This window comes from Chionomys nivalis, chromosome 25 (assembly GCF_950005125.1).
Source record: "Chionomys nivalis chromosome 25, mChiNiv1.1, whole genome shotgun sequence".
NCBI lineage: Eukaryota > Metazoa > Chordata > Mammalia > Rodentia > Cricetidae > Chionomys > Chionomys nivalis.
The window spans coordinates 4833914-4847855 of record NC_080110.1 but is presented as its reverse complement, the minus strand read 5'-3'; the positions used below and the strand labels follow the sequence as shown (position 1 = coordinate 4847855).

The window sequence follows — 13942 nt, the reverse complement described above, 5'->3', positions numbered from 1 at the left end:
TGTGTTCGAGACTGGCCTGGGCTACACAGAAAGTCTGAAGCTAGCCAGAGCTACAGAGAAAGATCTGTTCTCAGCCACAAAGCTGGGAGCACACTGTCAGGCTGATACAGCTTAAAAGCTTTTACACAGCTGCCCACGAAGCCTTTCTTCATTCTTTCACTACTTAGTTTCCTATATATTTAATGTGTTTTCAGCGATAAGTGGAGACGCCAGGGAGGTAAACAGCATCCCTGTTTATATTTAATTGGGGACAGTAGATACAAGAACACCAAGACTGCTAGAAAATAATTAAATCATAGTTGATAAGTAGGATACTATGATGTGGTCACAGAACGCCGGGGGATGGGGGGATAGGGAAGAACAGGATGTCACAGCCCAGAGGGCTGGCAAAGGAGCCAGAAAGACCAGCAAAGCCTATGCAAGTAAAAGAATGAGGTAGGGTAGACCAAGTCAGATCCCACCTAGTTCTGTTTTTGTAGTCACAGGAACAGCCGAAGGCTCACTGGGGAAAAGAACAAGACAGTGACCTTCAGAGACAGGAAGGCCAGAGGATGGACAGAGACTAGAACTCTGGAATAGGATGGTTACAGTTGCACAGTACAAGGAAGAATGAGAAAATGTAACAGTGGCCAACGTGAGCCAACCTGGAGAGAGCAGTCCTAAGTGTCAGCCCTGAGCCAATGGGGAAGAGACCTTCTCGGGTAGAATAGTGGGATGGGACGCAGGAGTACAAGAAACAGCTCCTGCAACCGTGGGGAGGAAGGACTGGGAGACAGCGAGCACGGGCTGTAGAGTCAGGAAGAGCTTCCTTGGGCATGGTACAGCCATGGCTCCGACCAAAAGATAATGTGTCAGAGAAACTGGCTTCTTCTCACTCTGGTCCTCTGATACTCCTCTGTGTGCCTCGCCCAGAGCCAATACTAGGTTTCCATTCCCACACTCAGATCTCTGGAAATAAAAAGGCCGAGGCTTTCATCTCCCTGTGGACGACAGCAGCGTTAGTGATCCTTTCCATGGTGTGGTGAGATGTGGAAGCATCCTGTCAATGTCATCTAAAGGGACATAAGTCTTCACTGTGCCTGTGAATGACCTCACATCCCGCCATGTTAATTCTGCTAGCATGTAATGCTATACACCTCTTCTCCTTTGCTATCTATCTATCTATCTATCTATCTATCTATCTATCTATCTATCTATCTATCCATCCATTGATCTGTCTGTCTATCCATCCATTCATACCTCCATCCATCCATGCATCTATCTATCTACCTACCTATCATCTATCTGTCTTTCTATCTATCTATCTATCTATCTATCTATCTATCTATCTATCTATCATCTTCTCCCTCATTAACAACTATAAAATACTTACTGGTCTCCAGAATATTTGAAAAAATTTTCAGACAAGTAAGTTAATAAATTGAAGTTTATATCAGGTACAAATATGATGTTTAAAAAGACATTGTGGCACCCCACATTCTTGCATTGCTCATTTTCTGATTTCTGCCATGGTATAATTCATTTGTTTTGTTTTGTTTTTTTCCTAAACCCATTCCATTTTGCATATGCTAAAGTCCTGTGCATCCCCACAGCCGAGCTGCTGGGAGGCACCCTAGACATGGAGAAACACAATGCTCCTAGGATCTCATTATCTGCCTAAAATATGACCATCTCATCTTTGGGTTTTATTCAATGATCAAGTGGGAAATGTTTTTAAAGGCAGAAGTCTTCATCAGCAGCTTCTTCCTGTTGTAGAATTTAAGCACCCGCTTCAGTCACACAGAGCCAATAGCACTCAGTTCTTGTGCCCGTGGGAATCCCACGGGCCATCCTTACGCTCTTACACCCTGGGGTATGCCTGTAGCTTCCCTCTAACAGACAGTCCCAGCAGACTGCACAGCCGCACTGCTCCACACCACTGCATATGCAAAGCCAGGTGTAAAAAAGTCTCCAACCCTGAGCTTTGGAACTCCTTAGTAAGTATAGGTGGAAATCTGGGCATGTACAGGCAAAGAAACCATCATGAGGAAGGGTTTGTTCTGTTTCCCAGAGACCTGGGCTTTGTTCTGTAATGAAATGGAGAAGCTACAGAACCAGAGGGCCTTGTGGTCATCACCTTTCGGGAAGTGTCTTCTTGAGGAAGGACCATCCTGGAGTCATCTGGGTGCCCTTTCTGTGGTAGCAAGGGAATCTCTTAAATGGACTTCCTTTCAAGCTCCACAGGCTGTTCGTCACCTGATGAGTCTTATTTTATCCTCACACAGCCCTTTGATATCAAATCAATGCCATGGCCACTTTTCCAGAGTGAGGGAAACAAACTTAGTGGTAATAATTAAATTCCAGGTCTGCACTTGGCTTGGCTGAGGTTTTGTTTGTTTTTACGCTCTGAGAAAGGATTTTGTATATCCCTGGTTATCTGAGAACTCCATTTATAGCTAAGATGACACCAAACTCTTATTGTCCTGCCTCTGCCTGGAAAATGGTGGGATTGGAGGGGCGTACCGCCCCTCCCAGCCTTGAATGAACGCCTAAGTGATGCACATAGCCTGGAACCCCATCTCTCCTGTGCTTTCTCCGGCATCAGAGTGCACTACCTCTATCAGGTCATGTACTCCCTCGACTTGCACATCATACCCGTGAAGCAGTGTGCCCAGGCCTGTTGACACCATCACTGATCCTCGGTCAGCAAGCACGGGAAATACGGCCGCCAGAGTGGACAAGCCCTTACCTCTGAGATATGAGCCTAACATTTCCATTATCTTTTCCATTTCCAGAAAATGAAGTGTCAACCCCAGCCCCTCCCCCAGAAGGTAAGTAAAACCATCCCCTCACGTATTTGAGCACCAAACGCTGAAGTCCATCCCAGCATGATTTGGCCTCCGTGGGTGCCGAGAGCTCTAACCTGTTTCTGACTGAGACACTGGATGATGGTGGGTGTGCTAAGCTGATAACAAAAATAATACAGTGCATTAACGTAATTCGAACAGCGCTTCCTATGTATGGTGGGATCATTTCCAAGTCCTTCCATTCTGTGCAAGTTGCCGCCGGGCCCACGTTTTGTCTCGGTGGAGGCAGAGTATTTACGAAGCTTTCCCGGGTCTAGTAGAATCCTGTGTTTGCATCTTTCTTGTGACTGTGGAAAATGGATCCCATCTCATCCCGACGCCATTAGCTTCTCAACTTTTTCTATGTCGCCATCTGGCCCCTTTACAAGCTCTTTGGGAAGCTTGAAAGGTTTGGGACCACAGAGGTACAGCATCAGATCTAATGTTTTAAATCGTTAGTATTTTCTGGACTCCCAGATTGGGCGGGGCGGGGGGGAGGGAAATAACTAAAACTGCAGCAAAATTCTTGGTAGGTCTACTACAGCCAGAGACACACAGAGTCTGACTTACACAGTAGAGACCTATGGCTTAGGGAAGAAAAGGGAGCTGAGAAGATCTAAACAAGCCCAAATGATGGCTCAAAACTTAGTGTGGACCTCAGGAATCATTGCTGTGTCTGTTCCTGCCAAGACAAAGAAACCAAAATCATGCAAATTGTCCCCAAAGCCCTCAACCCAGGTCAAAACCACCACCACCCCTCCAAAAAAACCCCCAAACCTCCTTCTTGCCACCCTTCCTCCTTCAAGAGGCAACTGGGGGGTCACTTGGGTCTACCACAGGCAGAACTCCAGGTGTCTCCCTAACCCTGAAGAAGGATGCAGGGTTTCCTTCCAAACACTGGAAAGATAAAACCCACACTGTACCCAACGCAGCCTGAAGTTCTAAATAGAAAACTGTTTCCCGTGTTACTGGTGTACAGTCAAATTGAAAATAAAAACAGCCAGCAGAACCATGAGATGAACTTAGCTACTGTACCGACAGACTCACAAGGTTGTAAGAAGGCCTCCCTTGTATGCCAGTTAACTGAGCTGGCAATGTGGTGCAGAGCCAAGGGGTGGGAGAGCACCAGCGGACTGGTCCTGCCAAGTTCACGTAAAACTGCAGAAGACTTCAATTTCTAGCGCTCCTCCCTTCTGTTTGTTTTGCTGGCAATCTATGAGAGAATTCTGCAGCTTTTCTGTCCTGGGGATAGTGTTTATGAAGGCAGATCCGGGACTCGAGCTCTTCAGACAAGCCTCTTCCTCTAACTAGGTTTCCAGTCTCACTGCAAACTGAAACAGTAAGGAATACTGCCGAATTTCCAAATGAACGAAACAGGGTCAAAGCCCTATGAGGTCATATGGGTAAACTCGGGTCTAGTATTTTTGTAGATGTCTATCTTGAAGCCATTGGAGACTGTGACATTCTTGTTAGGATCGTCTTCCTTGCTATGCTTTCTTCTTGTATGTGAGACTTATTTTGGCCTTCACTGAGCACACTGAGAACCTAGATAAGCCTTCCCCTTCTGCCTGCAGGTCAGATGCTGGGCTAGGCCACTATAAACTATGCTTTCCCTCGCCTGCCATATTTCATATTTATTAGACAATGTTGAGCTCCTGGGGCTCCTCTCAGACTTGGCTGAAATAGTCCTTAGCCAGCTGAGATCTGACTCGTTAGTTATAGAAAGAAACAGACAGACAGACAGACAGACAGAAAGAGAGAGGGTGGATGGCAGAACTCATGCTTGAAATAATATTTAATTTTTTTTTCTTGTTTGTCTGGCTCAGGGTCTCACGTACCTCAGGCTGGTCTTGAACTCATGATTGTTTTGCTTCCATGGGATTACAGTGTGTATCAGCACACGCAGGCATGGATGAAAGTTACTCGACTGTTTTAGGGTGTATTTGTGTGGGTATCTGTGTGAATGTATGTGCACACGGGTCTAGGCACACGTGTGGGCAGAGACCAGAAGAGGAATAGAGTTACAGGTAATTTCAGCCACCCGACGTGGGTGATGGGATCCAATCTTAGGTCTTTGTGTTTGAACAGCAAGTTCTCTTCACTGCTGAGCCATCCCTCCAGCCCTGACCGTTATTACCGTACACATAATGTCTTCTCCTCTCTAATATGATTCGGAACAGGAAGAAATACAAGGTGGATGACATTGACTGATAAAATTTGATCCCACTGTCCTCATAACACATTCATTGTTACCCAAGCCAATCCAGAAGATTTCTGTGCAAACAAGAACATTTTCAAACTACGTACGTGACACAATTATTTTATACCTCCTTGTAACCGACAGAAGCTAAGCTATTGAAACCCTTTACATGGGTCAAAGTTCCTTCAAATGTCCCTGGGTGAACTCTAAAATAAAGTAGACTTATTTTAAATATATTTTAAAATATATTCAAATTTATTTTTAAAACATAGTATACTCAGTTCCACTACAGTACATAATATGACATGGTGGAGGTAGGTGGATTTTTTTCTTTCTCTTGTTCTTTCTTCTTATCTTTATTTTATTTTATTTTTGGTTTGTTTATTGAGAAAGGGTTTCTCTGTGTAGTCCTAGCAGCCCTGAAGCTTGATATATAGAGCAGGCTGTCTGTAAATTCCCAGACCCTCTGCCTCCCGAGTGCTAGGATGAAAAGAGTGTGCCATAGCCAATCGGTGGTGGCGCACGCCTTTAATCCCAGCACTCGGGAGGCAGAGACAGACGGATCTCTGTGAGTTCGAGACCAGCCTGGTCTACAGAGTGAGTTCCAGGACAGGCTCCAAAGCTCCAGAGAAACCCTGTCTCAAAAAAACAAAAAACAAACAAACAAAAAAAATGTGCCACCATACCCAGCCCTGTGTTAACTGTATTTTAACAAAATGTGTATTGCATGTAGATATACTTTTTAAACAATCACATTTATTAACTGCTTTGATTAAAAGTTAAAGCGACTCTAAACTATATTCCCAAATCCCTAATTAATATGCAGATAATGAGTTTGTAGCGTCATTAACATCATCTATGTCCTTCCTCTCCCTCTGCTCATCGCCCAATAAAGTGCTGTAAGACACTTGTAAAAATGTGCTTGTACTTTCCACACAGAACCAAATAAAGAGAAAGAGGCGGGAACTACGCCAGCAAAAGGTGAGTTGGAGGGAGGGAAAGCGAGACTGAGTTCAACAAGGTTAGGACAGGAACCAGCCTGGAGTCGGTGAGCTGGCAGGGATTGATTGAGGCCAACGGAGGAAGCTGAGTAAAGCTGTTTGATCTAGTTTGCTTCAGCTGGGAAAATCAGCTGACTTATCCAGAGGTTTCAAAAATTTGCCAGTTTTGACTTGTTTCGTAACTCACGGTACAACAGAGGACACAGTCTGTAGACCCATGAAGACCAGCCCCTCACGGTACAGCACAGTACACAGTCTGTAGATCCACTGATTTGTAGACACTGCAGACATCATGCAGCTGCTTACTAAATTGGACACTCACTCACTGGTGTAATAGTGAGCTATGTTTTGCCCTTGGGGGAAATATTACAGTTTTGGAAAAGATGTAATCATTATTGTGTGTGTCACCACGGCTGAAGGTGTTGTCGTCACTGCCCATCTCTTCTTAGGCTAAGGAGTAAGAGCCTTGGCCTAAAAGAGAAAAGTTTTCATGGGAGCTGACGGACAGCTTTGCATTACACGTTGATGTGATCATTTATTTGAGTCATGAATCATCTAGTTTAAATTTCAGAGTAATTATTTTCTTATTACAATAAAAAGATGCTTTCATTCCTGGACACAGCTCAAAGCACGTTAATTTTCTATTTGTTCCTTGTATGTCATACATGATTCCTTAATTCCTGTGTTACTGTCTCCTACACACCAGTAAAATCTTTATTTCTGTCCTTCTGTATACTGGACTTTCCTCAGATAACTTGCACTTACTCTCTTGTAAATGAAGGCACGGTGTTAGCATATCACACTTTGTCCTGACCTTCAGGAGTGCCCATGGACAGTACCGCAGATGCTAATCCTGGCTACGTGGCCATCGTTCAAGGCTATTTTCTTACAGAATGCAGACAGTGCAAACGCCTAAACTTCTTTCCATGATACGGGTTCAAGGAGGCTTGAACATCCTGGCCGCGGTCATTGTAACATTATTCTCAACAAGACCAGTGGAGTATAATACCTCTGCTTCCAAGTTTGGAAAGGGGCTTGAGCTGACCTGCGGGGCTTAACCAACAGGACAGGTGATGTAATCCCAGAAGGCAAGCTGTCATGCTTTCAACAAAGCCCGGGCTTGACCCTCAGTCTGCAAAGGTCACCCTACTCCATTTCTATGCTTAAGTAAGTTTTCTATAAACTAAAAGCAGCCAATCGCCAATACTTCCTTATAGAAAACAAACGTGGTGAGAGAATAAGACCAGGGGGTGGGATCCCCTAAAATTAGTAGCTTTTCTCCCCTCTTCTATTTGTAGACACAGCTACATACAGTCACATGCCTGGGTTCAGAACCTGCTGGGCATGTTGGTTTTGAGTCATTCTTCATACTTGGCAAACAAGTTGATTTAAGTATAAAAAGTGATATCCCTATATAAGGAAGCTAGGTAAATGATCTATTTTGGTTTCTATCTGTGTAGTCCTTTTCAATGACCATCCATTCTCATCCAAGACAGGGAGATTTCAAAGAATATAGCTAAGCAAAAAGGTACAATAAGAAAGAATTACCGTGTGGGCTGAACGGTGTTAATGGTTGCCACACTTTCTCCTAGGATTAACTAGAAGTCTTCTTCTGCTCACTCTTTTTAATTTTTTTTTAACTCTCCGATTCTGGTTTCAGACTTTTGACAGCTTACCGTGGCCATCTGGCTCACTTCCACCTCCCCTTCTTCCCCTGAGTTTTCTTGGACCTATTGTCCCTGTCATTTACGGTTGTCTCCACTTAGTCACGCATTAATGACTGACTCCTTTGCTTTTCCATGATCAGGCACAGGGTCTTAGCACCTCATTGGTCTCCTCATCTTGTTCCCTCCACCATCTGGCACAGAACCTCACAGGACAACCTTCCAATGAATGCTTGCAGGAGGAATCAACAATTGAATTTCCGTGCAGTCTTGCCTGCTGACCCTAGCGACAGTGACGATACGGGTAGTTTTATCCCTACATTCTCCTCACTCGCTGGGCAAGATGCGTACTCAGAGTTAGTGAGGGTAGCGTAGAACAGCTTGCCCGAAGCCTTTGAACGTGACCACACCTGGAAATTAGTTCTGGCATCTTTTACTACTGTGCACTCTAGTCCTCTGTCTAGTTAAAGTATCTTCAATAGATAAGCGCTTAGGCTATCACTGTGAACAGTGCATTGCTGTGCTGGAGAGACGGCCCAATAGGTTAGAGCACTGACTGCTCTTCCAGGAGGACCCAGGTGAAACACTTAGTGCCCGGGTGGCAGCTCAGAGCCATGTGTCACTGCAGGCTCTTCCGTCTCGGTGACACTGCCCACATGTGGTTCAAGCGTAACGTCCACACAGATAAATTTAAAAACAGAGAAAAATGTTTTAAGAAAAAATATCTTAACTGGATTTACTCTGGGATGGCCTCGATATTTTCTGGGGAAAAAAAACTTCGTTTTTGTAGCCAAGGAGAGTTATTCGGTTCAGGTATCAACCTTGTAATTAGGACGTTGGCTATATCTGCCAACTTCTTCAGACATGTTAGGAGCTTCTGAGTCATTTATGGTAGTGCACACCTACAATCCTCACACCTGAGGAGTTGAGGCAGGAAGAACGAGTTTGAAGCCAGCCAAGGCTACAAAACAAGACCTTATTTTTAAAAAAAATTATTTTTAAGTACCCTGTTAGTTCAATGTGTGTGTGTGTGCTTACATATATATGTGTATATATTTACACACATATGTATACACATATATGTATATATATGTGTATATATGTACACCTATATGTGTAAATATATTTATTGCATATATGTGTGTGTGTGTGTGTGTGTGTGTGTGTGATAGGCTTAGTTGAAAGAATTACTGTGCCTTTTGGTTGTTTTTTTTTTCAGAGAAATAATTGATTTTTGTGGTTGCTGCAAGGAAAATAAAAACTTATTTACTCTTCCCAGGGTTTCGCATCACCACATAAACCATCTCACATGAAACCACCCACGCTTCTCAAATGTCTCACAGAACCTAAGCTGGAGTCTCCTCCTCCTGACCTGGCTGTGGCTGGCGGATGAGGAAGTACATCATCATCAGCAGACCTTCCGACCTGTCTTTAAAGAGTCATTAACTCATTTTCTTCACTTAGGTCCCTTTGTCCCTGCAGTGATGCTATCCGGAGCATCTTAAACGAGTTTCAGCCGTTTGCCTTTAGATGCCAATCAATCAGTCACCTGCTGAGATGCCTCTCGCAGACTTTTCCTTTTCTTTTGCTGTGTGTTCTAGTGTCCCTGCTTTACAGTAATGAACTTAGCTGAAAATTCACATCATTGTATTTTCCAGTTCTGAGATAGCGCTAGAAGATAGAACGTTGGCTTAACAGGTTCGGAGGAGAGGAAGAAACTCATTAAATATACATATTTAAAATAAAATGAATATTGATTTTTGTAAACATCAAAACATGAAGGCATGTGTCATTTTTAAAAAGTGTTAAGTTAATAAAAATGACACAAAAATGATGAATTAATGTTAGCTGTTGTTGCTGTCTTCTGATATTTTGTTGTTGCTGTTATGCTTTGGATATTTTAATAATTTTTTACATCATTGCCCTGCTTGAGATCTTCATTAATTTGCCCAAATCAGAAAAGATATTATATCAGTATTTAACTGGTGTTTGTTGTGAACCAGGTATATCTCATATGCTTTTTGTCTCCTTTCTAAAGTCTCAGCATTTGTCTGAGGTTTACATTGCTTAAAATTATTAATCTTTATATTAACAGGCCAATTAAAAATCAACTATGGGAAAGCCAAGCAAAGTGGCCCTCATCTTTAATCCTGGTGCGTAGGAGGCAGGGGCAGGTGGAACATTTTGAGTTCAAAGCCAGCTAGGTAGAAATAATTGCATACCCAATAGAGCCTAGAAGGCTGAACCCTCCATATAGGTTCTGCAGTGGTTGTGATCAGGGCTCACATGCAACCCAGAGGACTTGTGCACCTCACTGAGATTCCAGGCCGCGAGCGTGGCTGCATTCTCTCACTCTTCTGACTTCCTCCCTGAAAACTAAAGATTTTTAGCCATAATTTTCATGGCTGTTTTTCCATGGCCTAGAAACAAGCAAGATTTGCTGTTGTTTTTATCTAAGTTGTTCTATTACCAATAAAGACTCGGAAGTTGGGTATTGATAATGAGTTGAAAACCCAATAAGATGAAAGAAGTGGCCAGTTGATTTTTTTTTGCTTTTTTTTCATTTTTTATTGATTTTATTGAGCTATACATTTTTCTCTGCTCCCCTCCCTTCTTCTCCCCTTCCCTTAAACCCTCTCCCAAGGTCCCCACGCTCCCAATTTACTCAGGAGATCTTCTCTTTTTCTACTTCCCATGTAGATTAGATCTATACATGTCTCTCTTAGTGTCTTCATTGTTGTCTAAGTTCTTTGGGATTGTGGTCTGTAGGCTGGTTTTCTTTGCTCTATGTTTAAAAACCACTTATGAGTGAGTACATGTGATAATTGTCTTTCTGGGTCTGAGTTACCTCACTCAGTATGATGTTTTCTAGATCCATCCATTTGCTTGAAAAATTTAAGATGTCTTTTTTTCCCTGCTGTGTGGCACTCCATCGTGTAAATGTACCACATTTTCCTTATCCATTCTTCAGTCAAGGGGCATTTAGGTTGTTTCCAGGTTCTGGCTATGACAAACAATGCTGCTATGAACATAGTTGAGCATATGTCCTTGTGGCACGATTGAGCATCGTTTGGGTATGTACCCAAAAGTGGTATTGCTGGGTCTTGAGGATTTTTTTCCTAGAGCCACAGCAAGAGCAACGTTTCTCCACATGTTCCAGACCAAAAAAAAAAAAAATCCCCCAGGAATCTCTAAGTCCCTGCCTCCTCCTTCCTATGTGCTTCTCTATCCATATTCCTAGCTTCTCTGTCCCCTCTATAACTAATTTCTGTCAACTAGTCACTGGTTCTTCCCCCATGCAAGGTTAATTTTATTAACGGAGTCTCAGAGTTTCACAGAGCGACCAAATATCCTGTAACAGTGTGTTTTGCTAAATTGCCCTTCTGTGCAGTTAGGGGATGTAGCCTGCTGCCCACAGATGCTGTCTCCGAGTGTCTTGTATTCTAGTAATCCCAAATGGAAATGGTAGACTCTTCATCAGTGCTGTAGCCCCTTCGAAGCAGAGAGAGGGGTAGTGTGACGCCCATACTACACTGACTGTTTTGTTTCTTTACTTTTGAGATTCTTTCTTTCTTTCTTTCTTTCTTTCTTTCTTTCTTTCTTTCTTTCTTTCTTTCTTTCTTTCTTTTTTTCGGTATTAAATGTCACAGAACCTAAAAGGTTCACATAGTTTCCTCCTGGCAACAGAATCTGCCTTTCATGGTAGATAAGAAAAATTTAAACTTTTCTTCTTCTTCACCCAATTCAATTGAATTTAACTAGGCCAGTGTTGGAGAGTTTGAGGTCAGATTTTCAACACCCAAGGTCTATCACAGAGATGAACACCAGCAACCTCAGCTCTCAGGAGACCGCCGAGGCAGGGGGATTTCGAATTTGAGGCTCATGAGTTCCAGGCTGGCTTTCTCCTTCTATTTCAGAAGTAGCTATAGGTGTCCATCTTTTTGGAATGTTAATGAGTGCTCCAGGAGAGGAGAACTCCAAAGGGAAGCGAGTTAAGAAGGGCATCACCTCTAGTCCATTCCTGGTGCACACAAACTCACCAAGGGCACTGACCTGTGCACCGGTGAACGTGCACACACAACACAATAAAATAGAAACGTTTGCTTGAGCCTAACATTTCCTAACCTTTGATCACTAAAAATTTCCACTGAGCAATCCCGATTTTTGTAATCTGACTTTGAAATAATAACACCGGGGGTCTCTATGCTCCATGTTACAATATTTTGTTTGAAGAAGTGGTACAAAATATCTCTGGTTGAAAGAAGCATAAAGTTACTGGAATAATATTTGTTGTAAATATTCAAATAGATCATATGAAAACCTACCATTTCCGTAATTTTTAAACTACTTTTACTAAACATGCTATGCACACGGACCTTCTGTATCATACATGTGAGGTCACATAAGGGCCTATTTTGATAAGTGTAAAATGTGTCTTATTCACTCAAACCTTAGGCTGCATGCTTTGTGAAGGAAGGGTCGGGGTTTCCAGCACTATCTGCTGCCTCTTTAAGCATGTAGAGCACACACGTTGCTACACAGGTGGGGTCGGGAAGGGGCCCTTCCGTGCCTCTGAGCATAAGCCCTCCACCACATATTGTGGAACTCATAAATTTGCATGAGTAAATCTTAAATGATGTAACACTGGAAGTTCCAATACAATCTCGGGGAAATAGCTGTAAAGTTCTGACAGTGATTATCGCTGAGCTTAACAAAACGGACCAATTCATAGTCATCAACTTGAGTTCTGGCTTCTTAAATACGGAAGGGAAACTTGGGGGTTAGCCGGGTGGAAACAAGTTCTCACACAGTCTCTGGAAGCTGTGTGTAGTGTCTCACTGAATATGGCATATGGATAACTTCCGACGCTGATCCCAGCTATGACAAACAAACCTGGAAACCCCCTCCATCATTTTCCCACCGACTTACGGTCACAGAAACTCTGACATGGTTTCATTTTTTTCAAAACTATGTTTTTATTTGAATTACCCAGCGCCCGCCAGTATTCTCCTTCTGTTTGGTTTGGGGTTTTGCCTGTTCTCTTAAAGTTTGCCTGCAGGTGCAAGGTCTCCTACGGCTTCACTCAGCGGCTGAAAAGGCTGTGAAGCCTCTCTCCTCTTTTCCAGATCCCTCTCCCCCAGGTTACCTGGACGAAGTTCTTTCTTCCTTGACTTTTTCCTCCTGTTTCTTGTTTCAGAGGAAGATGAGGCCTCTCCGCCGAGTGCCCTGCCTCCAGGTTAGGACCATTCCCTGGCCCAGCTTCTGCCTCCTCATCACTCCATTGTCCCTCTGTAGAAGCAAAGAGTCGGGGAAGCGAGAGGGGAATCATTGTCTTAAATGATGATTTCCAAGAGAAACTTCTGAAAAGGAAGATTTCCTAGCCAGGTGTGGTGGTACACACCCACTCTCCCAGTAGTGGGGAGGCTGAAGCAGGAGGAATCTCAAGACCAGGCTATCTTGGGCTACAGAGTAAGTTCAAGGCCAGCCTGAGTTACTTGATGAGGCATTGTCTTAAAAAAAGAAAATAAAGGAAAAGAAAAATCCTGGACATGGATGAGTTCAGGGATGAAAATGTTTGTCATCCATTTTCATCTATGTATACTGCTACTCCCACCCTTATAGTTTTCTTCCTTCATAACAAAAAGAGATAGGGTTTGGGGTACCCCAAGAAGGTTGTCACCCCACTTCCCTCCTTCCTATGCTTGCCTGCATTCCCCAAATCATGCTTTCCTTGCAGGTTTGGGTAGTCGGGCCCTGGAGAGAAAAGATTCAGGTGAGCGAATGCAACGGGACCCCAAGCTTCACAGCACTAATGACTGTCTCCTGAAGCCCTGTTCATCCTAAGCCTTGTTTTATTTGGTTCGCAGCTTTGACAGCAACCTTTCGTTCCATTTCCCAGTACAAAGAAACTAACGCATTGAGAAACAATTTTGCATGATACAAAGGCACACATCCAAGAATCCAGGCACACACACCGTAGACTTACTTGCTTTACTTCCTAATATCATTTTTTAACATTCAGCAAACAGAGATCAGTCTCCACTCCTGGGATATGCCCAAGTTATAATTCACGTCCGTACATAATTTAAAACACAATTGCTAGACACATTTCCAGACACTGTCAGCTGTATCAGCAATTCTGAAGCTATTTGATGACTCATTCATTCAACATCTCTATGCCGTGGGCCTAACCTGGTCCATCACTCACTACTTAAGGGCCAATCAGTGACATAGGCACTGCGGGCATAGGAA

At 43.3% G+C, this 13942-nt stretch overlaps 1 protein-coding gene across 5 annotated transcripts in view; it reads left to right on the top strand.

Moving 5' to 3' along the window:
- Positions 1–13942, top strand: part of Mybpc1 (myosin binding protein C1) — a 78287-nt gene that overhangs the window by 14683 nt on the left and 49662 nt on the right. For 2 of the 5 annotated variants that reach the window (XM_057757574.1, XM_057757572.1), the window contains exons 2-5: positions 2775–2810; positions 5965–6006; positions 12888–12926; positions 13428–13463. In XM_057757574.1, the coding sequence (XP_057613557.1) occupies positions 2775–2810; positions 5965–6006; positions 12888–12926; positions 13428–13463 (153 nt within the window). The remainder of the gene's footprint in view (positions 1–2774; positions 2811–5964; positions 6007–12887; positions 12927–13427; positions 13464–13942) is intronic. The other 3 variants (XM_057757573.1, XM_057757575.1, XM_057757576.1) reach the window with 3 other exon arrangements.